This window comes from Tachysurus fulvidraco, chromosome 1 (assembly GCF_022655615.1).
Source record: "Tachysurus fulvidraco isolate hzauxx_2018 chromosome 1, HZAU_PFXX_2.0, whole genome shotgun sequence".
Classification (NCBI taxonomy): Eukaryota; Metazoa; Chordata; class Actinopteri; order Siluriformes; family Bagridae; genus Tachysurus; species Tachysurus fulvidraco.
Genome location: NC_062518.1, coordinates 29,809,800 through 29,836,475, shown reverse-complemented (window position 1 = coordinate 29,836,475; position 26,676 = coordinate 29,809,800). Strand labels below are relative to the sequence as shown.

The 26,676-nt window shown below is 38.7% G+C and overlaps 2 protein-coding genes across 2 annotated transcripts; one reads left to right on the top strand and one right to left on the bottom strand.

Annotated features, from left to right (window-relative positions):
- Positions 1-5: 5 nt before the first annotated feature.
- On the bottom strand, positions 6-19,432 carry LOC113657470 (NACHT domain- and WD repeat-containing protein 1). The gene is made up of 30 exons (XM_027169316.2): positions 18,877-19,432; positions 18,591-18,650; positions 18,041-18,118; positions 17,824-17,931; positions 17,446-17,746; positions 16,585-16,784; positions 16,042-16,439; positions 14,269-14,423; positions 13,971-14,179; positions 13,563-13,702; positions 13,373-13,483; positions 13,080-13,244; positions 12,848-12,971; positions 11,691-11,897; positions 10,571-11,442; positions 10,310-10,449; positions 10,091-10,219; positions 9,415-9,758; positions 9,156-9,289; positions 8,350-8,478; positions 7,885-8,132; positions 7,467-7,632; positions 6,195-6,396; positions 5,662-5,792; positions 4,052-4,188; positions 3,640-3,794; positions 3,298-3,504; positions 2,803-2,897; positions 2,057-2,181; positions 6-1,129 (listed from the first exon to the last, which is right to left on the bottom strand). The coding sequence occupies exons 1-30, from the start codon at positions 18,910-18,912 to the stop codon at positions 888-890; spliced, it is 5,748 nt and encodes a 1,915-aa protein (XP_027025117.2). The 5' UTR covers positions 18,913-19,432; the 3' UTR covers positions 6-887.
- si:ch73-71d17.2 (RPA-related protein RADX) lies at positions 19,430-26,611 on the top strand. Its single transcript, XM_027169317.2, has 15 exons — positions 19,430-20,036; positions 20,385-20,536; positions 20,629-20,800; positions 21,058-21,166; positions 21,794-21,885; positions 22,002-22,127; positions 22,206-22,313; positions 22,458-22,631; positions 23,403-23,524; positions 23,626-23,699; positions 23,775-23,852; positions 24,475-24,524; positions 25,078-25,374; positions 25,489-25,641; positions 26,193-26,611. Exons 1-15 carry the CDS (start codon positions 19,436-19,438, stop codon positions 26,315-26,317), a joined length of 2,433 nt encoding a protein of 810 aa, XP_027025118.1. The 5' UTR covers positions 19,430-19,435; the 3' UTR covers positions 26,318-26,611.
- The last annotated feature ends 65 nt before the right edge of the window (positions 26,612-26,676 follow it).

Sequence of the window (26,676 nt, the reverse complement as noted above, 5' to 3'; positions counted from 1 at the left end):
TTATAGCACTGCTTACTGTCAATCTAAGCTTAGCTCTTATTTGATAATGCTAGCTCTTGGCTTTTGGTTATTTTGGCTCATTTGTTTAGTTGTTGATTATAGAATAGTATAGGTATTATAGAGTAGGTATTATATTAATCAAAACAGAGTAGGTTTTATATTAATACCTTTCGGATTTATTTCAATTGTCCAGGTTTTTGATTTTCAACTATTGGTCCACAAACTTGCCATTTAAATCAATTACTGACTTTAATTTTCATATTGTTTTTTAATAAAGCATACTAAAGTCAAGCACATACATATCACACAAATATCACACTAATTATACTTTAAAAATATATATAAAACAGAGGGTATAGAAATTGGTTGTATTGTTATAGTTGTAAAGCTGAAGCACACAGGAGGAAGCTGTTTTAATGACAATTCTCTTTCATGATGTTCATGTGACAAGAAACAGGAAAGCCTAGTTGCAAATTGTGCATAGTAATAGCCAACAGTGTCAAAAACACAAATCAGGAGACACATAATCATGTAAGTATGACTAAAATGCAAGTTCCCAAATGTCGTAATACCAAACTAAAACCTAGTAAATATATCTTATCTAAATTAATTCATCCTTTTCCACAATCACATGACATTTTGAATTCAAAATTATTGACAATAAATGTGAAACTGACTTTTGCTTCAGACACTCTGTATAGCTGAGATCTGTAGTTTTGTTATGACCTCAAAGCCTTGTGACTAATAAAGGAACAAAACATGACAAATCCCATTGCTGATGAGTAGTTTTTCTTACATTGTTTCGCTTTACTACCATATGGTGTATGCTTGTAGTAGTATTCCATTATTCACTTTTAACCCGCAAATTAACTTGGCCTGTTGGTCTCTCAGCCCTCCTCCTCTTCACTGCTGCTGGACTCCCCGAAAAGTTGGTCATGGCCAGCAATTTTATCTGCTGTAGTGACCCCCTGTTTGGTAAGGGTCATGCAGATAAGAGTGGAAATGTCACTGAAACCTAATAGAACAGTACACTTCTCGTCATCCACAATTGATATACACTGAATTCTGGAGTCGGGAGTGAAGACGGACAACACTGTTCCTGCTTCAAGATCCCACACACTCACCTCATCTGCAAGAAGACTAAGAGTTAATTAGTTTGCTCATGTCAACATTTTAGTACAGATGAATTACATGAACAAAAGTAGGTCAACTCCTAACCATCACATCTGTATGTGACCACGAATTTGGAAACACACAATTCTAAAGGTTGTCTTTCTAGGCTATAATATTAAGGGTTCCTGTCACAGGAACTAAAGAGGTCCAAATATGACGCACCATTAAAATTTCCCTAAGCACAAAGCGAGCTCAGTGAACACATGGTTTCTGACCTCAACCCAGTTGAACATATTTGAAACAAACAAACCCCAACTGCATGCCACACCTTATTTCAACATCAGTGTCTGACCTCACTAATCCTCTTGTGTCTGTGGCTTCCAACAGCTGTATTTCAACATCTTCTGGAAAGCATTCATAAATGAGTGGAGGCTGTAACAGCTGCAAAATGGGGGACATGCTTTGGGCCGGGAACTTTAACATCCATGTAGGGATGCAGTTAGAACCATTATGTTCTGTACAGTGTACTCTGTTAATAGAAGTAATTTATGGAAAATGTCTTACAGAACATCATCACATGCCATCTATCTGTTTAATGGCCATAGTGTCAGTAATACGAGACTGAAGTCACATTTTGGTTTAATCACAACTACAAGGAATGTTTAAACCTTAATTTGTCTTTTTACCCTTCCATTGTAAAAGTGGGGCAATTTTAATGTTTGAGTCATTGCCAGCAAGTTGAAATGAACATAAAACCTCAGATAAAATCCCAAGGTAAAATCTATAAACTGATTTATTTAATAATAATTAAATAACATCTGTGTTAACCTGCAGAGACAAATTTATAAATGTGTATACCTGTAGTGATATTCGAGATAAAGCACTTAATCGTAGAGAGACTACTCCAAAGGCCACTGTAACACAGGTTAGTGCTTGATATTACCTGATAGCAAAATGGCGTTGGTTCCTCCCTTTGTTATGTAAAGCCTGCTGGACACACTCAGCTTCAAGCTCCCATATCCTAAAATGGCCTTGTGCTTTCTCCTAAAAGGCTCCCACACTTTTAATCTAAGAAAACAAATAAAATTGTATGGTTATACCAAATCTACACTTTCACAACCTGGAATTGAAATGGACTTACACCCTAAATCTGAAGTTGGGGTTATTCTGATTGAATAAGTAATTACCCCCACCTCTATGAAACACATAAATTAGTGGTGCCACCAGTTGGCATTATATATTTAGTTTTACTAGCATCCACCTATATTTACTCATGTGGTCTCTGTATTCATTCCTGGAAGGCCCCAAACTCTAATAGACACTTTTCAATGTTTGTCCGCTAACTACTCTGGGGCCTTTCAACAACAGGTCTGTATGTACTGGGGAGAAATACTTGCACTTAGTCTTGGCAAGTTTATTGTTTAGTTGATAAACATAAACAATCTTAAAATGTTTATAATTGTGGCTAATACTGAAACAGGGGTGTCAGCACTTATCCTCACGCTGTGATGTAGCTTTAAATTAGAACAAAAATGTTTTTGGTACAGACTACAAAACACTTTGTCACTTTAGACAAGGACATGTGCTAAATGTTGTGAATGTAAGTGCAAATGTTCACATGCCCATGAATCCCATATGAAACCTGACTGACTGTGCTTGCTTAGGTCTAGGAGGCTAGCTACCACATACTTGTTAGAATTTGCAATGCCAAAAGCAATTCTGCTGGCATCGTCTGTGATGGCCACACAACAAATTCCAGGTTCGTTTTTTAGTCTCTTTTGCACCTGGATATACAAAACAAAACAAAAAATCTTAAAACAATCACAAAATGATTCTTAATACCAAAGGTTACTTATTGAATAGTTTTTTAATTTCAAACTTATCACACTGCATCATTCTGTTTTACAAAAATGTATGGATTATGATTGATATATTATATATGGTATAAAATATGTGCTATTATATGGAGATTTTTTTGGTATTTCTTTCCAATATTATCAAGTCCTAAATTTTTATTCTTGTTATACAGAAATGTATTTTTTAGTAATTAAAGGTTATTGGACCAACTTTTTAAGTGCTTTAAAATTCCAGAAGCACCTCTCTGAAGAACTAATAAAATAAAATATTATAGGCTATTTTAAATATTTGTATACATTATTTGAAAAGTTATTGAGTCCAACATACCCTGCCATTTTGTGTGTCCCAAAGAGTGAGATAAGGAGATCGCTGGCTTTCACTATAGTTAGAGATGATCAAGTGTTTTCCTGAGTGTGTGAGTGCCGCAGTACGGAGATCCAGAAGGGACCAACAATCCTCCAGTGTATGCAGGTGCTCCTGGGACACGACACTGAACACATTCAGGTGGTGGGCGAAGTAGGAACATATTACCACCTGAACAAGAGAAAAAATAGAGTGGAAATAAACATAACTTTCTGAGATCACAAGTGTGTAATTAAGGAGAGGTGCACATGGCTGCAGCTTTACAAAAATCAGTAGTTTCAGACAGAAATTTTCTTCTAACATTACCTTTTCATCTCCACTGAGGAGGTACTGGTCTATGGAGTTGTATTTCTCTCTCTCTAAGCAATGTTGCACTCTTTTCTCCCTCTGTAGCTCAGTCTCCTCTCTCCTCTTTCTGGCAGTTTTGCTCTCTGTGCGCCGATCCCACGGCATCACCAGCTCTGTAGAAGCACACAACATTCTGAAGACTAGCTGATTTTGAATAATTTTGAATAAACAAATTTGACCATAAACATCAGTCATCACTGTTGATGTGTGTTCTGTAGCACTTTAACACAGAAAAATGTTACTTTTTTATTTTAACTAGATACTGAATCCAATAGCATGTATAACCTGAATGGTATGCTTTATAAGTGTAATGTATTGAAAAGAAATTCATATCATAGAGTGAATAGGGTTACTGTATTTCCAATCACACCTGATCTCTCTCCAACAGACATGTTCAGAGGCTGACTGTCATCAACCAAGGAGCTGGATAGCAAACAATCCTTATGGTTCATTTTAATGCGGCCTCTAATGTAGCCAGAGTCCAGGTCCCACATTATCAGGTGGTCACTAAGGTACAACATGCAAAAACTCAATGAAGTCTGATTCCTTTTACAGAAAACTGCCATATTATTCCATAATTGTAATTTCAGAATCAGCTTTATTTACCAAATGTGCACAGACACACAAGGAATTTGTTCTCTTGTGCTCTTGATGCATACATACATACATACATACATACATACATACATACATACATACATACATACATACATACATACATACATGGCATGAGAACAGTAAACATTTAAATAGTTGCACATTTTATATCTTACAGTGGATCCAAAAAACCTACACACCCATTTAAAATTATTTACACAAAATACACAAAATTTGCAAGTATTGGTGATATGAAAAACCAAGATAAATCATGTCAGGTTTTACTACACCTATAATGTGATATAACAACAAAAAAAAACTAATAAAAACACTAGAAAAAAGGATAAAGAAAAAATATAAATGGTGCACACATTATCTGATACATTAGTAAACCTCTAATGTAATATATAAAAATCTACCAACTTAGCATACCTTTATTTTGTAACTGTATTTCACTTTTCCTTGTAGAAATGCTCCAGATCTAACATATTTCCAGGGAGTGTCCTGTGCACAGTCCTTTCCCCCCTTTTTTTATATGATTTATATCTGGGCTCCAGCCTTTAAACAAAGATTTTCTTCTAAAGTCATTACGTTTTAACTTATATTTGTACTTTTGCTTGTTCATTTTTCTTTAACTTAAGCTAAGAGACGCCTGCAGTTTTCACCTTATCTTTTTTATCAATCTTGGAAATACATTCTGTTGTTGGTGGTCACTTTAGTGCCCCATAATCTGCACTTGCTAGTGATGGCCTTCATGGTGTTCCATCTGTTTTATACCTCTCTCCTGCTTGATAAATTTTTAAAATGAGATCTCATACATATTTTGAAAGCTCTGTACAGACCATAGCTTCCACAGTTGTCAAGAAAGTTCTGCGTAAACAGTTGATCTTTATCTGCAGTCAAGTCATTGATGATAGGTGGATAATAATTACTTTTGAACAAGTTTGAATGTGATTTGTTCATTCACACAGCCACATGTCCCACTATAAACCTGCATATGTTGCACAAGTGTGTAATTTTTCCCCCTAAAATGTTTAAATTGTTTTATTCACTTGATTTATGTTGGTTGTTGCATCACAATAAAGTGTGAAATATATCTGACATCACAAATATCATTCTAATATGGGTGTGCAGACTATATTTTATCACTTATCCACTTTATCTATTTTTTGTATCTAAAATATATGTTTATATGTAAACTTACAATGCATACACAATATAACAATGCATGCACAATATAACAATGCATACACAAACATTGTCAATTCTTTCATCTATGTTTGTCACTCAAAAGCTTTAATTTTAATTAAAGCCTAAACTGTGGTTTCTTTATACTTATAAAAATATTTACCCCTAAATTTCTTTACTGAAGAGAATACTAACCGAGTCTCTGACAATCCTAGCAGTAGCTCCCCCTTCATAAGTCGGTAGTCCGGTTCAGGGCAGGGTACAATGAAAAGGCCAGACTGCTTCTTAATGCAGCTTTTTGTTAGTAGATCATACACCAGAAGGGTCTACATAGGCCCAGAAAAAAGTACTAAAAAATACTTCTTCAAGATTCAATATTAACAAGAGTTCCAAATGTACAGTAGGGCTTTGATTGACACAATCAATTAAAATACTTTTTATATGTAGCATTATATACACTGTTTATATACAAGGTATAGATAGTATGTGTATAGAGATGCTTGTGTTTTGTTGCTTTATATCCATACAAGAATATTTAATGGTCCATAAAGAATGCACATTAAGGTTCTGTATAGCAACTAAGCAGACTTTTTTTGATGATGTAAGGTAGTTACTCTTATAAGCAAAATGTTGAAAGGGTTACTGCTCAGTTACAGAATCTAATTACATTCTGCAAAATATAATATATTGTCACAGACAGAGATCTGCTTTCTTCAGCTGTACTATACCTGGTAAACCGGTGTGGGGGTATCAGTGAAGGCGGCAGTGCCACGGTCAGTCAAGATGTAAAGTTTGAGGTCTCGCACCAAGGCAATATCAGCACTGCTGAATAAGCTGTGTTCCACATGGACAGGCCGAGCTCTGAACCGTGCTCGCCTTATGTTCCACACTCTCACTGTACCAGGTCGTGTGCTGAGACAAACTACATAACTGTATACAAAATTTTCAACCGCACCTTTAATATTCATTCATTCATTCATTTTCTACTGCTTATCCGAACTACCTCGGGTCACGGGGAGCCTGTGCCTATCTCAGGCGTCATCGGGCATCAAGGCAGGATACACCCTGGACAGAGTGCCAACCCATCGCAGGGCACACACACTCTCATTCACTCACGCAATCACACACTACGGACAATTTTCCAGAGATGCCAATCAACCTACCATGCATGTCTTTGGACCGGTTAGGAAACCGGAGTACCCCGAGTAAACCCTTGAGGCACGGGGAGAACATGCAAACTCCACACACACAAGGTGGAAGCCGGAATCAATCCCACAACCCTGGAGGTGTGAGGCAAACGTGCTAAGCCACCGTGCCCCCAACACTTTTATTAAATTATATTATATTATCTAATAGGCTTATCCTAAACAGGGTTGCAGGGAAAATGGCAACTAGTCAAGGGGAATCAAGGTGAGGGACACCATGGACAGGGTGCACACCCATCGCAGCACACAATCTCACATACAGACAAATTAGAGATGCCAATCGGTCTACAACATGCATTTGGACATGTATCTGGAGAAACTCCGAAAACACAGGGCAAAACTCCATGCACACAGGGCAAAGGTGTGAATCAAACCCCCAGCCCCAGAGGTGTGTGGCAAACATGCTAACTACTTAGCAACTGTGCCTGAATTACATGATATTATATAATAAGTGCTTGATTTTTTTTTTTTTTTTTTGCAGTTGTGGCATATCATTAAGGTATGTTAGAAAATATTATAGTTATATTACTACAGTATGTGCATGCTCTCCCTATGCCTCACAGGTTTGCTCTGGGTACTATGGCTTATTCCCCCAGTCTAAAGACATGAACTTTAGGCTGACTGACTTCTCTAAATTGTCTGTAATTGTGTGAATGGGTGTTTGGGTATTTGTGGAATTGTGGCTTGCGATAGACTAGCATCCTGTCCAGGATGTACCCTGCCTTCTGCTCCAAATCTACTAGGATAGACTCCGGGTTCCATGTGATGCATAAAAATGGATGAATCTATATCTACCTGGGATATTTCTCCATAGCTATAATCTTCTGAATGCCTTCACTCTGTACTTTGTGGATGTTGTATGTGAGAGACTGGTCATAGATTCTGGAAGCCAGATTCCACAAGCGCAGATGCCGCTCTCCCATACAGAACCCCACACAGAAACGCAGGTCAGAACATATGCCTGCACGTATAAAATAACAACAAAAGATCATACTAAGCTACAGCTACTGTTGCTTATAGTAAATAGTTGTTTTTTTTTATCTTTTTTTATGTCAATCTATATTCTATAATCTATTATATATATCAAATTATGTTCCAAGTATATGTACCTTGTGGAATTCGTTAATAATACACACTTTATTAGAAGTCAGAAATATTTATACAGTGTAAAAAAATGTCTATGCTGTATACATTATACTGTGTACTGACAAACCTGCAGTCAGATGTCCAGGAAAACGTGTCATATGTTTATGATCTTCAGTCTCTAGATTCCAGGTGATGATTTCTGTGATTCCGTAATGTGTTGAAGGGCAAAAGGCCACTATATGTGTGCCACCCTTATCGATAGTAACATGGGAAATATAATCCTGACTGCAGCCCATAATAGAGCGCAGATACTGGAAAGAAGCAGTGCTGAAGAGCTCTATGTGTATTATTTCACTATGACTCTTATAGGGATACCTTATACATTAGAAAAAAGAAAAGGACAGATTTTCAACAAAAGGGTAGAAAAGACACTGTGTGCAAATGGTTATTTGAGAAATGTAAATTCTTTACACTGACACATTTAACCAAGGTTAAAAAAAAAGATACAGTTTACAGTAACAAATTTGGATAACAAAATTTTTTATTAAAAATGCAATATAAAGTATTAAAAATATTAAAAGCATCCTGTTACCTGCAGAAGAGCAGGAAGTACTGAGAGTTCATTTCCACAGCCTGTATGGAGGCAGCTTGATGCTGAGCTTTTAAAGTACCCAATACTGACCCTGCTCTAGCACTGAAAACAGCTGCTTCTCTGCCACTTCTGAGAAAAACAGAGAGAAGGAAAAGACAATGACTATAAATGTGAAAAACAGACAAATACATGATAACGACAGGTCTGGTGGTGTCAGTGGAGCCCATATAAGAGATCATCATAAGAGACGACTCTGTTGCGTGAGCAGTGCACTAACACAGCTAAATTCTTTAAATAAGCTTGTTAATGTGGCCTATATAGTTCCCCATTGTCTTCATAAATGTAGCCATTCCAAAACAAATCTCAGTGCATTCACAATAAAATAATGCTTCCAAACTGGTTTCAGTTATTATAATTATGGATACAATAGTTCGATTACAAAAATCATTAGACATGTTATCATAGCAGAGCTAATGTCAAAGCTTAATCAACCATACGTTCAATTAATCCTATCGGTCATCCTACAGCTTTGTACACTGTTACTATGGATATGACACAAACAAACACTTGGGAAGGATGAAAATGAGTAATTGACCAGGCAATTCAAATCAGTTCCAAAACTGCATTACCTGCTTGATATATGGATCAAATAAGTAATAGTGAAACTAAAAAAAAGTGAAGACAGTATGGTTATATACAATATATAAGTATGCAAAAAATATAAAAAAATTTGTTGTGCTTTCACAAAATTAAGCCAAGGTTCACATTAAATAGATGGTGTGGTTTACTGCTCTATAGATACTAACCTATATCCAAAGAGAACATAATCGTTAACAGAGTTGTGGGAGACCAGAATGGAGTTGTCTTTGTGAATGGGGTCACAACCGAGCGTGAGGTTCACACAGTGAAGCAGTGAGCAGGACACTGCTAAATCAAACACCTAACAGAACATAATAAACAGCACAAGAAAAATGATACCTACAAGAGTTCCAAGGCAGAGTTCCCCAATAATTACTTTCCTTATATATCACATGTAAAACAGCTAGGACAATGAAGGCGTCTAACCTTGACTATGTGGCTGCCATCAAAAAAGACCACCAACAGTTGTCCATCACAGGTAGATGTGAATACAGGAACATCCAGTGACACTGCATCTGTGTAAAGCACCTTTCCAGAGTGCACCTCTTGCACTTGAAGTATGTGTCCCATCCTTAATACCAACACAGTGTCCTCCAGACAGAGTGCAAGTGCATCAGGAGCACCGTATGGATTACAGCCCACTGAACTAGGTGTGGTTTTAACAAGGGTTACTGAATCCTCCATTTTCCAGACATTAAGGGTCCCATCCACAGAGCATGATACTACATGATAATGACCCAGGGCCAGTGCTTTTACAGGACTCATATGACCTGTAGACAGGTTATGGTTGCTATCATATCTAAAGGACATCATTTACGAAACAACAAAACTGTTGTCCACAATTTTGCAATACAAGATACCTAATTACATTACAATTACAAAAAAATAAAATTCAATCAATTAATTACTTTTCACAGTGTATAGTCTATAAGGAATTTCAGTCCACACTATCATTGTGAAGTATATGCTCTGTGACTTTTTTTAACCAATATCAATGTTTACTGATTTTTTTTGTAGTTGATCTTTTTTTCTGTACATGTAATATGTACATGCAAGAATAATTTGCTTAAGAGCGTAAACCATGTTGTCTGCACAGTTTTACCTGCAAGTAGTGTGTGTGTTATTCCTCCTGGTGGCAGGAGGCAGCTGTAAGATGGCACCAGGACAGGCACTGATGAGTACTGGCACTGTTTCAATAGCTCATGCAAGAAAGAGAAGCGCTTAGGGTCACCTGTAGTGGCATGGGAGTAAAATAGAGAAATGTCAATGCAGAGAAAATACCCACTGACTGTAACATGTTTCGTGTGCCTTTTCACAATACCTGGAGCCACAGGCTTATCCTGGGCAGCAATGTGAAGGAGACGCCCCAGTAACTGAGATGCCAGTTGGCATGGGTCCTTTAACAACACAGGTCGTGAGAGAGAGAGAGCCTGGGCCAGAACATCTATATCAGGCAACTCTCTGTAGATGAAACACCAAAGGCACAAACACAAAAATGCGCATACACACCGATTACACTTTACTACATCTTTAAATCCAACTCAGTATAATTCTACTAGACCCATAGTTCTAAGTATCTTACTTATCTGGCATGACACCAGCATTCAGATCCTCTTCTACATGGCTGATGGACAGACCCCAGACTTTATGCAGCAGGAACTCGTAGTTAAACAGGCACATGCTGAGCAGAGACAGAATCTGGCCTGAATGTATGAGATGATAGGGTAGTCCATGAAGCTTACGCAAATTAAACACATAACTTTTCCTGCCATCTTCGTCTCTATTCCATGAGAGTGGCTGGAAAATGTGACTATCAGAAGCACTGCAGCTAAAATAATCTGCAAAGTCGGCATGGATAGCTCTCTTTGAGTCATCTGTTTTTAAATAGCGCTGGGTGATGATATGCCTAAATTCGGTGTGGGTAAAGCATAATACCCATGTCCCATCACTTTCTACCTCCATAATGTGATGCCTGAGTTCCCACCTCAGCCGGGCCAAAATACCATAAGGTACACTGGGAAATCCTGAGGTGGTTGGAGTGTGATTGTATAACTGTGTAAGCTCCTGAGCAACTTGCCTGTCATGTCCTAACAGTTTCAGAAGTTCCTCTTCTGTCACTCCATCATGTGATAGCGAGATCAGTGAAGTAGTACGTCGCACCAAATTCTCACCATACTCACGCTCTAAACGTGTCAAAAGGGTCAGGAATAGACTTTTGACATCCCCAGGAAGGGAGAGCTGTTCTGGTGACGAGAAGGAGGTCCACTTTCTACCTTCACTGTAGGCAAATCTAAGATACATAGGAAAAGGACAGAAGCGACACGAGCGTAGTAAGAGGTTCCACTGGTCCCCTCGAAGCTGATTAGAATCAGAGACAAGCTTAGCGGTCAGAGTGGCTTTGATTTCCTCACTACTCAGAGGAGGAATGGCAAGAACTGAGACCTTGGCAAGGCTCTGAGAAAGAAAGAAAGAAAGAAAGAAAGAAAGAAAGAAAGAAAGAAAGAAAGAAAGAAAGAAAGAAAGAAAGAAAGAAAGAAAGAAAGAAAAGGTGAACAGATGAAGACAGTATGTACTACTACTACTACTACTACTACTACTACTACTACTACTAATAATAATAATAATAATAATAATAATAATAATAATAATAATAATAATATCCATTTTCCGTTGCTATACTTAATAGTGGAAAGAAGGCGCACCTGTAGCAAGTGGGAAGTAGTGGATTGTGTGTTGACAGACAGGATAGTGTAGACATGTCGAGGAACAGGAGATAGGTAGAGCCAGGATAAATCTGCTCCATGTTCTTCACTCAGCTCATCCAGACCATCAAGCACCAGAGCCAGAGGCCTGTTCTCATTCACCAACATCAGCAAAGAATGCAGCTCATTGCACAGCTGTGCCAAGGACTGTGGGGTGAGAAGCAGAACTTCAGAGACACTCCACTCTAAAGATACCAACTGTAGTGCAGGCGTGACAGAGCCTCAGCGTTTATATCAGCCATTCAACAAATAACAAACAATGAATCATTTTCAAGTGTTCGGTCACAACTCCATACCTATTAAGATTATGTTAAAAAGAAAAAATTCTATTTGACAGATATAAGCTGATGGTTATTTCATTTGGTTGCCTTTCTCATGTTGTACATATTTTCATGCTCACTTCCAGAGGAAAATGACAGAAGTTCCATACAGTAATCAATTTATATAATAACAAAGGGCCACTGGGGCAGGAATCATGCTGCTCCACACTCACTGTATGAACATTTTCAGTGGAGGACAATCACCTATTAGGACAGTTAATAACATACTTACCAGGGTCAATATTTTTACAAGTTCACATATCTTTAAAATTCTCTAAAGATACCAAGGTCTTGTTTTTTAGCATGATATCTGAATTAAATAATAAAACATATTTCTGCCCACACAGACTAAGTGTAAGAGCAAACGATGTGTCCAGGCTGTACAGAACCCTTTCTATTGTAATATACTGTATATTGCAAAGATTTGGAGAGGATAAAGGGGAATATAGAGTGAGAAATGTCTCTAAATATCAGAAATGTATGTGCACCATTGTGACCCTGTTTCCCATGTAAAGGCTTAGAAACAGGAAAAATGTGTTTCCCTTTTCAGTGCCAGATTGTTTTGGTATAGTTACTGGTTAGTAGATTGTTTTCTGCCTATTAGCGGACAATTCTTAAATAAATCATGATAGAAAATTGTGGATTGCAAGCACAAGTGGATTATTAAAGAGAGGGTGCCTTAGAAAGCTTATAGTAATACAGAAGTGCCTCACTGGGCCAATTCAAAGACAATACAAATAATAAAACAATGCTAGAAAAACTGAAGGGATCAGTTACCTCTGATATCTCTGTGCTTTTGCAGTAGATTTCCGCTATCTGTGTACAAATCGATTGCAGAAGAAGACGCACATTTCTGCTGTCCGATGTCAGTCCAACAAAACGCACCAACACTGTCACATTTCTGAGTATAACAGGACTAAATGTTACATTCCTAAATTCAACTAAGGGACCACATTCACCTAAACATTACCTTTTGATTATCTCAGTAATGCCGTCATTTTTTGCATACCCAGGTATCCAAGTCGGTAAAAGCTGTGTCATCTTGGCCAGAATGGTGCTTTTTCCTGAACCTGGCTCTCCTAACAGCAGCAACGCATTCTGGGATGAGGTTGACTTTTGCAGGGCATCCCTGACTTCCAGCAGGAAGTTCTGCCTAAGCTCAAAGTTCTGTGCTCTGCAAAAAAGAATAAATAAACCAATTCAATCAGTTGGGAGATTATATTATTACAATGTTATGAGAAAATAACAGCATGTGTTCATTCAAATTAAGCAATAAAAACATACAAATAGTTTCAAACTCACAGTGTTTTTCCATGTTTAATGTGAAGATTAATCTCCTCCTGAATTTGAGCTTGTAAAGCTTCTTTTCTCATGATATCAAAAGAGCTTTTGATTGGTCTTACATGCATCACTCTGTGACAAAAGTGAACATATTAAACCCTGCTGTGTATATTCTAAAATAATGTAAAATCTCATCTTTGTACATCTATACCTGTTGATGTCTGCCATGACTGTGCGTAGGAAATGAGAACAGAGATGTTCTGTGTAGAACTGATGTGATCTGTTATGTTTGGGACTGAGACCTTTCTTACCCCAGCTCACGTTAATCTCATAGATATTAGTGTGCCGAAGCTTCAGGATGAAAGAACACACAAATACAAGTTTATATAAAACATACACAACTGCATCAACCAGTCGAGAGATCTCTTTGTTTTGATCTCTTGAAAGAATGGCATAGAGATGTGTAGAACCTATGGCAAGACACATTGAAGACAGACTTCTGGTGGCTCATGGAGGCCTAGCCCCTTACTGAAATACCTATAAATGTCATTTTGATCTAAACAAAATATAATGCTTAACTATCTCCTATTATCACTGTTAAGCAGATGCTCTACATTACCTTCCTGTGGATGTTGTGGATGAAGCATTGCTGTGCTTGATACATGGTGTGGTTGAGCTCTGCTCTGCCTTTCTGCAGGTCAATGAACTGTGAGGCATATTCACTCTTCAGGTTATACATCAGGTCAGTGATTTTGCGCTTATAACAGTGACTGTACACCTCAGCAGGGAGCTTCGCTCCAAGACCCTGTTCTACCTCCCAGTCTAGTACTGAAATGCAAAAGGATCAAATGTATATTTATTCAAATAAATTATGTCCACCAGGTCAACTTCACATTGCATGAATATGAAGCACATACCTGTCCTAAGCAGAAACAATGTTTCTGCCTCTCCAATGGCTTCTTGTCCATTACTCTGAAGCACCCGACACATTTGCTTACAGGTCAAATACCATGCTTTCTTTGCTGCTTTCCTACGCTCCCCATCACGGCTCAGAAATTCAGGGTGGTGTGTACTAATGTTGTTAAAACACAGTCAGCGATTTTGGGAAATATGGAAAAATTGGTTAAAAACAATACAGTGATACAAACAAGCACATACACTATATTTGTCAAAAGTACATTTACATTTATGGCATATGGCAGACATCTTTTCATAAGTCCACAGCCACTTACATAAGTGCTTTGAAGTCTCTAATAATAAATGCACCTTAATACTCATTCACTACAGAATTCTATCAGTCTAAAAACTGTTGGTGGAGGCAATATGACCAAATGTATGTAGACACTTGACCAATTATAACTACTGTATATAGAGCTTGTTGAATATCCAATTTGCTGATCCTCTACTCATCTGTGTGGGGATTTGTGATCATTCATTTGCAAGAGCATTAGCTGGTCAAAAGATGATGTCAGGCGAGGAAGCTATTCCAGTTCATCACAAAGGTGTTCAATGGGGTAGAGATCAGGTTTTTCCACTCCAACCTTGGTAAACCATGTCTGTGTAGACCTCAAATTGTGCACAGGGGAACTGTCATGGTGGAACTTGATATCTTAGTTCCAGTACAGGGATACTGTCTTACTAATACATACAATTGCTTTTAACTTTTCTAAATAAATAAAACATTGGAAGCATATACTGCAAATGTTTAATGAAACACAATGAGAATTAAGACTAGAAGAAACAAAGAAATCTTGAACTGACAGTTTCATGACATGTTCTAATTGATCCTCCAATGGCCACTAAACACCATAAACCCATTACCACAACATGGAAACTTAAAGACTGTCCTTTATCTGCCTGATGTTACACCACAACAATATATATTAGCTTCTCATATCTGTACCAGCTCAACAAATTGTCCAGCATTTTCTCAACCAAAGTTTCAAGCATTAATAAAACAGCTATTACCAGATAACAAGTTTAACAACACTGAACACAACATAAACTTGTTTTGTTTCACACAGTTTCACATACAGTAAATGTTTTTCTATTTCCACATGATTTTTTCCCCTTAACTAATTTCTTTGCAAGTCTTACTTTTTTCACAGTCTTATGTTTTTCACATACGATGACATATAGACATCATGCTTGTTAAACCCTGATCCTGAGACCTGATTACAGTGATCTCATAAACATACATGTGCTTTACAGTTTCACTGTATTTATGTACCCAAAAATAATGTCATTATGGCTCAGAAATGTACCATTTATATCAGTCATTGTCATGCACTATAGAAAGTTTTTCTTATGTTATAGATAACTGCTTTGCATATTAGTATTATAATAAGTATACAACTTATGTGACAATCATCACAGACCAATAAAAATGAGGTACACAGTCAATATCTGTGTACATTGTAGCTCACTATAGTTTCAATGACACTTTCTGTAATATTAGGAATGTTAGTGTAGCAATGTTTTTGTATTTATCTCAATTCCCATGTAAGCCTTTTAAACCAAACCATTTCAACCACAAAAAAAACATCAGATTGTTAAATCTATTAAACAAGCTTTCATTCACACTGCACCCAGCATAGCACTCAGCATAAACTTAGATTAGTATGACAAATATTATAGCTTTAACTACTCAAAAGAGAGAGAATGAAATGAAGGAATTTCTTCCTGTCTACCTGACAGGCAGCAGGCGGTACACAGGTGGAACTGTGTTCTCATCTAGTCGGTACCATTTTAGCAATAATGCCAAATCCCGATCAAAGTCTGCCCAACATCTCGCTAAGCAAGCCCGTTCTCCATCTTCTTCATAGGAATTGGTGTTTTGACTCATTAAAGCAGTGCTTCCTGTACTCCTCTCCTTTTCACACCTCCCTGGATCTGGTATGAAATTATTACCCTTGCTATTGGAAATGGTAATGCTGGATTGAATTTCTGTGGTTGATTCTTCCAAGTTTGACTTCCTCCTTGAAGCTCTTTCCCGGTCTCTTATAACAATATTCAAAATTGTCTCAAAGTCTTTTTGAGAGATGGTGGTTGGTAATGACTGGAACTCATGCTTCTGACCCGTGAACAGCTGTGGAAATACAGCAAAGAAAGAAAGGGGATAAAAAGAGAAAAGCCACTGTACATAAAAAAGGTATGTTAATATCTTCATTGTATTAAATTATGTGTACTGTTGTTCATAAAGTTGGCTGAGTAAAGAACTCAGAGAGACTCACAAAAAAGTCTGGCCCCTCTGTCTCTTGACACTTCTTAAGTATCTCTAAATGTAACTCTACTGAATCATGGTGGTCAGTAACAGGGTCTTCCACACCTCTGCGCAGGTCAATCATCCTGAAATCATATGCTCTCTGCTTACAGAAAACATACAGCTGAGGATACACTCTCTCCATCAGTGCAGTACGCTCTACAACTGTATCTACACAGGTTAAATAAAAAACACACTCAACCTCAATTCAAAAACAGCATGTACATTAAATCTATTTACATTTTAAAAAGACAATGGAACTGCTCTCTTCCCCTTTGGGGCAAAAAATAGGACAAGGTTCTTTTTGGCACAAAAGTGTTAATCATTCAAAGTTAACAAATAACACTAGACCAACATGAAACTTTGGTGTAATTCTTTGGTGTTTCTTGCAGACAGTGTTTTGAAATTACAGATGCAGGGGTGAACCATATCTGAGTAAATGCGCACAATTTATATATTATAATTATATATAATATTTTGCCACAAATTTTGTCAGTTTTTGGTTTTCTGTACACTATGTATCAGTCAAATTGGCCCAATTTAGCATTTTTGGAATTTAACACAAAGTAGTGAAACATCTGATTTTCACTTAATTATGATTTCTCAGTACATTGACCACCATGAATAGATGGCGTCGATGTTTGATTCAATTTTAATGGTGGCCAACAGATGCCATTTTTCTTAGGGTGTAGATGAAATGGTTCCTCTCAAGTTCTTTGGATGTTTCTTTCTGGAACCTATGTAGAGTTGTGTAGAATACAAGGGTATCCCAAAATGAAAAAAAAAAATTAAGTGCACATGTTATATGTATACATTTCATTTTCAGGCTTACCTTTATATCCTCCACACAAATAAATCATAATCCTCTTCTTGACATGACACTGCAGTGAATTTGTTCTCATACAATCCTGCACATAATGACTTTTCTCATCCAATTTCTTAGAACTTGAACTCTCTCTCTTCTCTGGACAGCCACCACATGTTCCCTGAGTAGAGCCCAGGTATGATGCTTTGAATGAACAATATGGCAAAGCTTCTTTGTCCGATTTCTCCTCCCTGATTAAGCCTGGCAGAAACTGTGGCAATGTGCCTGCAATGCCACTGACTTGAAATGAGGTCTTCAATGCCTTGTCCTCAAATTGAAACACCACTGATTATAGGAACCTTCTTTATAAAACTCCACATTTCTAAAATATGATTAGTGCCTCACCTTCAACAAAAACCTTTTAGTGGTCTCTAAGGTCACATCTTCAGTTTTCTTCTCTCCAGGAGTTAAATAATGGCCGGAAGTCTTAAGATGTCCTTGTTGTAATTGGTACTGAGGAATAGTAAATGTTTTCAAAATCCATCAACTGTTGATACCCCATATTGATCATTGGTGTATCAACAAATAATAACGTGCTCAATTTTTTAAAAGATGTGCTTACTTTGAGGTGAGCAGTGACTTGCAGATCAAACTCCAGACTCAATTTGGAATAAGGAGCAACGTGATACGTTGAGGTTTTCTGTTTATACAAGACATTCATATAAACAAAATGTACTACAACATCTAGCCTACCATCGCCAATGAAAAAATCCTGTTCAAGAACATTAATCTGAGTCTTGGTAAATCAGGTGTTTCTGGTCCTATATGTTGTTCTTGTTTGTCCTATAAAGGTCATAATCATAAAAAGTTCATAATCATTTCAACTGTGGGAGAAGGAAGAAAATCTTAGAAACAGTTGGCCTTCTACAATGCTGTACAAGTTATACATTTTTCATGGAGGATTTTCAAGTAGTTCAACAAAGAGTGATAAATTAAGGTTAATAAGATTATTATGATTATGATTATTACAGTAGAAGAAAAGACACAATGTAGTGATTTTAGGGTTAAGCTACTCTAGAAATGGAAGAATGAGAAAGAAAGAAAGAAAGAAAGAAAGAAAGAAAGAAAGAAAGAAAGAAAGAAAGAAAGAAAGAAAGAAAGAACTCACTCACTTGTGGTTGTGACTTAACATGATGTTTGGAAATGGGAGGAAAATATACAGCTTCATGATCCTGTATGTAGTAAAAGAAAGACACACAACCATGTATTTACATGATTATATAATAGTTGTGTGTGTGTGTGTGTGTGTGTGTGTGTGTGTGTGTGTGTGTGTGTGTGTGTGTGTGTGTGTGTGTGTGTGTGTGTGTGTGTATTTGGCTTATGCTATATACAAAATAACAAACTTAGGCTACATATTTTACTGATTTGGGGAATAGGTAATAAAACAGAGAAGCTTACTGTTTTGTTTTTTCCAGTTCTTTTAATTGCCCGCATTGTTGAATTTTAGCCTTCTGGGTGTCCTTCTGGTTATAGGCTGTAAATATATATATATATATATTTTTTTTTCTTGAAACAGTAACTAGTCAGTGTCATTCTTCTTAACACGGCGTTGTCCTGTTTCTGTGTCCTGTCTCCACACCAGAGGACATCCATAGTTACAGCAAACACACCTGTATTCATTACACTTAATTACTGTGGGAATCCGCACAACTGCGTCCTTTTTAGCTCAACGCAGTTCTAATAAATGCCACTGAGATGTGAAAAAATATGAGACATGTTCGACCTATAAATTAAGTGAATTACTTAATCAATGTTTTACGGTATGATGACACATAATTAATGGTCAAGATTGATGATAATCTATCAGATATTTAAGAGGTGGAAGATGAGGAGGAGGAGGAGGAGGAGGAAACGTGTGCATCTTCTATTATCTAAGGCACGTTGTGATTATAAACGCGTGCAGACTCCTGACTCCATTTCCCATCATGCCTTGCATTATTATTATTGTGTAAGTAAAATGGCCGCTATGTCAGGCTGTTCTGGAGACTGTGCGCTTCAAAGAAGCCTAAATAAACTCCTGACGATTCCATCTGCGTCTCCCAGAGTCAAAACCCAATCAGAAGCGTTATATATCATTTCTCTTGAGCGCTACGGAAGAGACCCAAATTTCGTCGTGTATTTCCCAGACAGTATTTCTATGTCAGACAGCCTGTATGATGCTACTGTTACTGACGGACACTGCAGAGTGAGAGTGTCTCTGGACCCGAGCCTGAACAGACTGATTCACAGAAATAAACTCCGCTGCGGCTGTGTGGTGAGAAATGTTGTGTTCTCGGCTACTAACGAAGGCGAAGGGAACAGCAGGACTTTTCACATCCGTAGCCTGGATGTGGACAGTTCAGGCGGGAGCGACGCGGCTCTCCTGTCCCTGTTCTCTGTTAATGTGGACTCACTGCCGTGGGTGATGGGCGACGAGCCGAGTCTCGTCCCGCTCAGGGCTCGCAGGAGCACTTATCTGCCCTTGTGGAATAATCACGATTTCATTGGGGAAGCCTGGCGGCACACGCCTCCCTCTCAGACCGGTGTGGAAGACTCTGAGGAAGAGTATGTGGTGGAAGGTAACTAAACCTGTACTGACACTGGCCGTATCACCTTTTCAAACAACGCTTAATTTCCCCCTAAAACAGCACTCAATGGCCATGTTACTATGGATACATTCACTATTTTGAAGCTATTACAGAGCAGAGGCTCAATTACTTTCCAGACATAGGTATTACAAGGACAGATGTCAGTAATCGTGTTGTGTATAAAAGAGATTTGGATTCGAAAGGAATTGAAAAGGAGTGTAATTGGGTTAGGGTCTTTCTTTTTTCTACATGATGTTATTTATTAATACAACGTTTTGTTGTGTTGCAAAGTTATTAATGTTGATCATGTTCAATGAACTATTAATTTGATTTGAACAGATGCACAGCCGGTTGTGTCATTAGCAGAGCTCCGTCGTCGCTTTCTGAGTGGATCACTACGGCGCAGAGGAGCTCTGTGTGTGCGAATTATGCACAAATCCAGACTGATGTATTATGGGAAAGCAGATCAGAGTTGTGAATGCCCATACAAGGTTAGAGGTTATGATTATGAGTTAACATGAAACATATCAAATTTACTCTTTCATTCTCCTAACTCATAGTTTACCTCCTCTGTCTCTGACAGGCCGAGCTACAGGTTGCTGACAGCTCCATTAGTGTGCGCGTGGTGCTATGGAACAGTGTGTGCTTAGACTGGTACCGTTGTCTGCAGCCTGGCCAAGTTTTAAGACTGAGTCGGTACAGAGTGAAGGACAGCTACAGCAACCGCAGCGGAGAAGACGCAGAACCAAACATTGGTACAGAGAAACATCCCACATAAGCCCTGCTACTGTTCTCATCAGTGTATGTCTTAGATACAGTTCCATCACTTGTGTGCACCGTACCAGAGAACAGGGCTCTGCTTTTCAAGCCTCTTCTCTAAAATTGTTTTCCACCAACCCCAGTATCATTAATGCAAGTGTAAAAATCCAATTTTAGCACATATTCACTGTTTAGTGCTTTTCAGTGTTTCTCTAGCATTTTTGCCTCAATTAGTTTCCACTTTCACCATCAGAGATCAGTCTAAACTCCAGAAATCCTACTGCTAAAGTTGCCATCATCCCAAAGCAGCAAGTTTTACCTGAGTGGGATTTACCAGACCTGCCACATAACTTCCTCAGCGGGTAAACACACAAACACAGTACCTGTCTGTTTTTCTGTCGGTCTGTCTTACTGTCGATTATAGTGAGTGAAGGTTTGTACAATATATAATTTTTCAATTCAAATTACGTTTGTTTTTGTGCCATTTGGCAGAAACCGTTATCTAGAGTGACTAAGAGAAGTACTTTAAAGTAATACATCCTATTACTGGTTTGCTAGGTCACAGACTAAGACTACCATCAGACTGAATACACTGTTGTGAGGTAATATAGTAAGAAAATCACACTGATAGACTGAAGCCCATAAAGACATCCAGTGATTTAGTTGTTCAGTCATCTAGAGGATGATAGAGAAGAGTCTTCATGCGTACCGTCCTCATAAGCTGAAAGCTGGTGGGAGCAGTCGAGCAGTACCTGCCGTATTGAACATGCTATCTCTGTTCTCTTTTCTGATGCAAATGTAAATATTTTTATAGTTACTGATCCACCCAGCTGCTGTTTGACCACTCAGTATTTGACTTTTTCAGCTCTGTTATATCTAGTCTTCTAAAGATGATTTGCTATTTAAGCTAAAGTTTGTGGGCCACCTTACCACCTTGTCACCCATGTATGAGCCCTCACCAAACTGTTGGTGCATCATGTCTTCTGCAGATATGAGCTACAAACTTCTCCTCATAGCACTATCTGTGATGTTATCGGCGTGGTTGTTTTTGTGGGCCGGCAAGAACGTATCGGGAGTAAGGGTGAGGCAACACTACACACACATCACTCAATAACTAAGTGAAAATAATTAGCAGTGTTTCTGTTGAAGTATCATAGTACAGTGTGTCGCAAAAAGTCCTTTTTTTTTGGTTTTTAGATGGACGAAGATCAGAATTTGAAGAGTACCGCTGGCTCCAGTTGACAGATGGGACCACAGATCAACTAATCACGATCAAGCTTTTTTCAACATCACAGCCAGACATCCAAAGCCGAATCCAACCAAGTAACATTTGTTCTAGCCACATTTTTAACATAAGCCAAAACTAATATCTTTCTAATCTTTTTCTCTTTTCATTCTCAGTGGTACTGATTGTTTGTACTAGGCTCAAGCTAATAAGGAATAAAGTTGGCAGTGCCACAACATTTGGCTATCTGAGCAACACATTATTTACCCAGGTGTACTGCACAGGTATCTCTCTTTCTTTCTCTATTACTCTTCTCTTCCTCTCTCATCTCTTCCTCTCTCTCTCTCTCATTATTTAACCACCTAGCTTTCAAAGCAAAATGCACATGGTTTCCCTTATCTGAGGTCTGGTTGTCTGATTGCACAAAGGCACCGGCTCCCACTCTGCCATGCCATACAGAGGTATTCGTCCGGTGCGACAGTTCCTGCAGTGGTTGAAACAAGTGGATGAGGCCAACATGCTGGACAGGGCCGTGATCGGAGGATACTTCAGTTATCCTCCCCTGCCTGTTTCTCTACAAAGCTTTATGGAAAACAGACAAGGTAAAGAAATGATTAAGTCTAGTGCAAGGCGGGCTGCTTGCTTCACTTTAAATTGAGAACAAATTTGCAGGCTAGATTACTGCCTTAATATTAGCTACATTACAGAAACTCACAGTCCAGTCTTTCAGAATTAGTATACTAATAATAGGTCTTTAACTATGCTCTCTGCTGATTACCTCTGCTTTGTTTGAGACAGTTACATTTTATGATGTTCCGTGCAGATACATTTGATATTTGATATTTATTAAGAGCACATGTCCCTAGAGAACATGGGGTCAGATATATTACTTATTCCTTATTTAACCAGGAAGGTCCCACTGAGCTCTAACCTTAAATTATATACAACACAGGAGAATGAGGTGAAGGGGAAGACATAGGGGCCTTAGCAGCCATATCCATAACACATTTCACCTCAAGTCAAGATCTATGTAAAACAGCAATGTTTCCTTTAGGGCAATCGGAGAAAGACATTTTAAAGTTTTCAATGGAAGTTATTTCTGAGGTAATAGTGTTTTTCTTATTGTCTTATTAGTTATTCCATGCCCATGTAGAGTAAAGATAGAAAGGCAGTTTAAGAATACACTGTGTGTATGTGTAAAAGAGAGAAAGAACAATGGTAACAATCCCAACAAAAACTTCCTTACAGAATGTTCCAAAATATAAAAACTATTTCTAAGCAAATCTAGAAAATTGTATCCGTCATTGGAATATTAAAAATGCGGTACACTGGCAGCACTTGTTAATCACTGTGTGTTTGTTGTTTTTTTTTAGGTGAGGCAGGTTTAATCAGTGGAGGTGAATTGAGGCTCCGTTGTGACAGGCTACACTACAGAGAGACACAACGCTTCATTGTACAGTGCACAATCACTGCAGCCTGCTACCATAGCAGACAGGTATACACACACCCACACACACACACACACACAGCATCAGGAATTTATCATGATATAACATGAAAGTTTCATGCTAAGGTCTTCCTGTATCTCTCTTTCAGGATATGGGGAGGACGCAGAATTCAGACACACTGACAGCTCAACTTAGTCCTAGAGTGCCAAGACAAAGAGAAGGGTTTGTATTTGTTTTTGTTTCATTTATAATGTGTCTTGCATGAGCCATGTGATGGCAGCACTATTTATATTGCAGGTCTGACCCTTTTAAAACTCCAACAAAGAGGAAATTGCTATTTACCAGTGGGGCTTCCAGCAGCACACCCAGAAAGAGGTATTGAGTGAGTGAGACTGAGAGTGAGACTGAGAGTGAGACAGAGTGAGACTGAGAGTGGGACTGAGAGAGGGACTGAGCGTGGGACTGAGCGTGGGACTGAGCGTGGGACTGAGCGTGGGACTGAGCGAGGGACTGAGCGTGGGACTGAGCGTGGGACTGAGCGTGAGACTGAGCGTGAGACTGAGAGTGGGACTGAGAGTGGGACTGAGAGTGGGACTGAGCGTGGTACTGAGCGTGGTACTGAGCGTGGGACTGAGAGTGGGACTGAGAGAGGTACTGAGAGAGGTACTGAGCGTGGGACTGAGCGTGGGACTGAGAGTGGGACTGAGAGTGGGACTGAGAGTGGGACTGAGAGTGGGACTGAGAGTGGGACTGAGAGTGGGACTGAGAGTGGGACTGAGAGTGGGACTGAGAGGGGGACTGAGAGGGGGACTGAGAGGGGGACTGAGAGGGGGAGGAGGACTGAGAGTGGGACTGAGAGGGGGAGGGGGACTGAGATGGGGACTGAGAGGGGGAGGGGGACTGAGAGTGGGACTGAGAGAGAGAGAGAGCGTGAGAGAGAAAGAGAAATCAAGCAAGCTTGCTCTGGGGTTTTCTTTTTCTTTTCAAATGTTGTCAGGTTGGCACCACCTTTTCAACAATCATCAACAGAAGAAGATGCAGAGAATGGTGAGAAAACTATGAACACTTCCAGTAAGATCTTACTGTTTTTAGCAGCATACCAAATGCTGTAATGCTGTTCAAGAAAACCTTAGAACATGCTTTAAAGAAGTAGCTTCTGATATTAGAGCCCTCTGCTTGTCGAGGGATTCGCACCAATTACAATAAAAACACAGACAAGCCCTTCTCTTCTTCCCACTTAATGCAGTACGCTCTTTTGAAACTATGTATGCCTCATGGGATGCTTTTTAAGGAAATTGGTCAGAGCTGAACAGCCATATTTTGTCTGAGGGAAGAATCTTATTTCTGCCTGGAAATATGTAAAAAAAAAAAAAAAAAAAAAAAGAAACCTGAAACCTGCTGGAGCACAATGGTCTCTGATTATTGCAGGTCTAAAATCACATGGTTTTTAAATTTAAAATGAATTGATCTAAACTTTTCAAAAGCTTAATGTAAATGTTTGCTGGCTTTCAAAATATGAAATAACTTGTTTGTATTAAAGAGTAATGCAGTTGGTTTGGGACAGCTAAAGTTTTGGAATGTCTTATGTTTCCTTCTTCAGATTTCTCTCTGTTTGATGGTGCTATGGAATTTCTGGTTGGAGACAACAATGAGGATGAGGAAGAAGATGATGAAGATTTCTCCACACCACCCAGTAGCCCCATCCGGTCCCACCTTGGTACGGTTCATGTTGCCGCTGAGACGTTACCAAGGCGCTTCTGTTATGAACGACGGCACGTCCAAGCAGCGGCTGTGGGGTTGCAGACCAACAGCTTCCACAAAGTCCTCCCACACAGAGAGCTGGAATCTTTTAGCCCCGCCCAGTGTTACACTGGTTACTTCACCTTAACAATGAAAGGTTGGATTGAGCGACGTAAACAGATATGCTTGCAGAGAGTTGTTGAGTTCCACACACCCAAATCACCCAGCGTTATATATTTGATTGTGTCTGTGCTTTTATGTATGTATGCAGTTCTGTCAGATGGAGTGTTGCTGGATGTCATCTTCTTCCCTGCCACTCCTGGGAACTTGCACTGGAAGCCCCTCCCATTGACACATGACAACACATGGGAGTCTGTCCTTTCACATGGTGGCTTCTCTTCACATGCTCCACCCCCAAGCCCGGGTAACAATAACCTCTTATCCAGAGCAACTTATGGAAGTGCTTTATATTGTTCATTCTAAATGTATCCTCATGCTAGTGCAATTAGATCAACTACTAATAAAAGAATGAACCTGAAATCCTGTTATGCCCCTTTTCCACCAAGGCAGTTTGAGTGCTGGTTCGGAGACAGAGCCTAATTTAGAACCAGTTCTTTCTGGCTGTAATGGCCTTATGTACATGTGGTTCATTTTGTACAAGGATGACTCATTTGTAAATGAGGTGAATGTTCCCCCCCCCCTAATGTACTGTATGCTTATTGTACTTCATGTATCTATTCTGTTGTGCCTTTTTCCCACAGCTTGCATTCATATTTCTTTGTTGTTTTTCCACAGTAGCCCGTGTTTTACTCAGTTTAGATGTAACATGCAAATTACAAAAATGTTCTGAGTTTAGAAGATTGAAATGAGGACGGAAATGAATTCATTGAGATTGACGGATATCCTTGTAAAGTAAACCTGAATTACAATCACAAAGATCCTTTAATGACAGCCGCTGTGCTTTTCCACCCACAGCTGATCTGATTGCCACTGCAGCACAGCTGACGAATCAGAGGATGGTGTGTGTGCTGGAGGCGTGTGCACTAGGTGGAGACAAAGTAGAGCTCATCCTAAACTGTGCTTTTCCTCTAAGGAGCTGACTGCACATGAATACAAAGCTGAGATCTCTGTTCCACACAAGCTAATGGTCTACTTTTGTAGAATTTAAGCACTGAGGCAATGTATCACACTCGCAGTTCAGATTTTCTTTTTTTGTATTGGACTTTTTTATTCTTGAACAAGACCCTTTTCATACATAAAGGTGTTGAACATCCTCAAATCCAGCAGGTTCTTTATAAGTATTTATATATTATAAATGTAGATAAAATATATTTTTTCTTGATTCTGTTTTCTGTTTCAGGATAAGTATTAATAAATGATAAGTATTAATCTGCCACCTTTTCACACAGCTTGCACTAACTAATGACCGAAATGGTCATTAACAATTTCTAAAACAAGA

Bases quoted from the DNA above. Each gene is read 5' to 3' on its own strand.
- si:ch73-71d17.2 (XM_027169317.2), top strand. From the start codon at position 19,436: ATGGCCGCTATGTCAGGCTGTTCTGGAGACTGTGCGCTTCAAAGAAGC. The intron at 22,128-22,205 runs GTAACATTTGTT...TTTCATTCTCAG, and splicing joins CCAAAGCCGAATCCAACCAA to TGGTACTGATTGTTTGTACT. The intron at 23,525-23,625 runs GTATACACACAC...TCTCTCTTTCAG, and splicing joins CCTGCTACCATAGCAGACAG to GATATGGGGAGGACGCAGAA.
- LOC113657470 (XM_027169316.2), bottom strand. From the start codon at position 18,912: ATGCGGGCAATTAAAAGAACTGGAAAAAACAAAACA. The intron at 18,651-18,876 runs GTAAGCTTCTCT...TACTACATACAG, and splicing joins GAACTGGAAAAAACAAAACA to GATCATGAAGCTGTATATTT. The intron at 1,130-2,056 runs GTAATATCAAGC...GTCTTCTTGCAG, and splicing joins CAACGCCATTTTGCTATCAG to ATGAGGTGAGTGTGTGGGAT.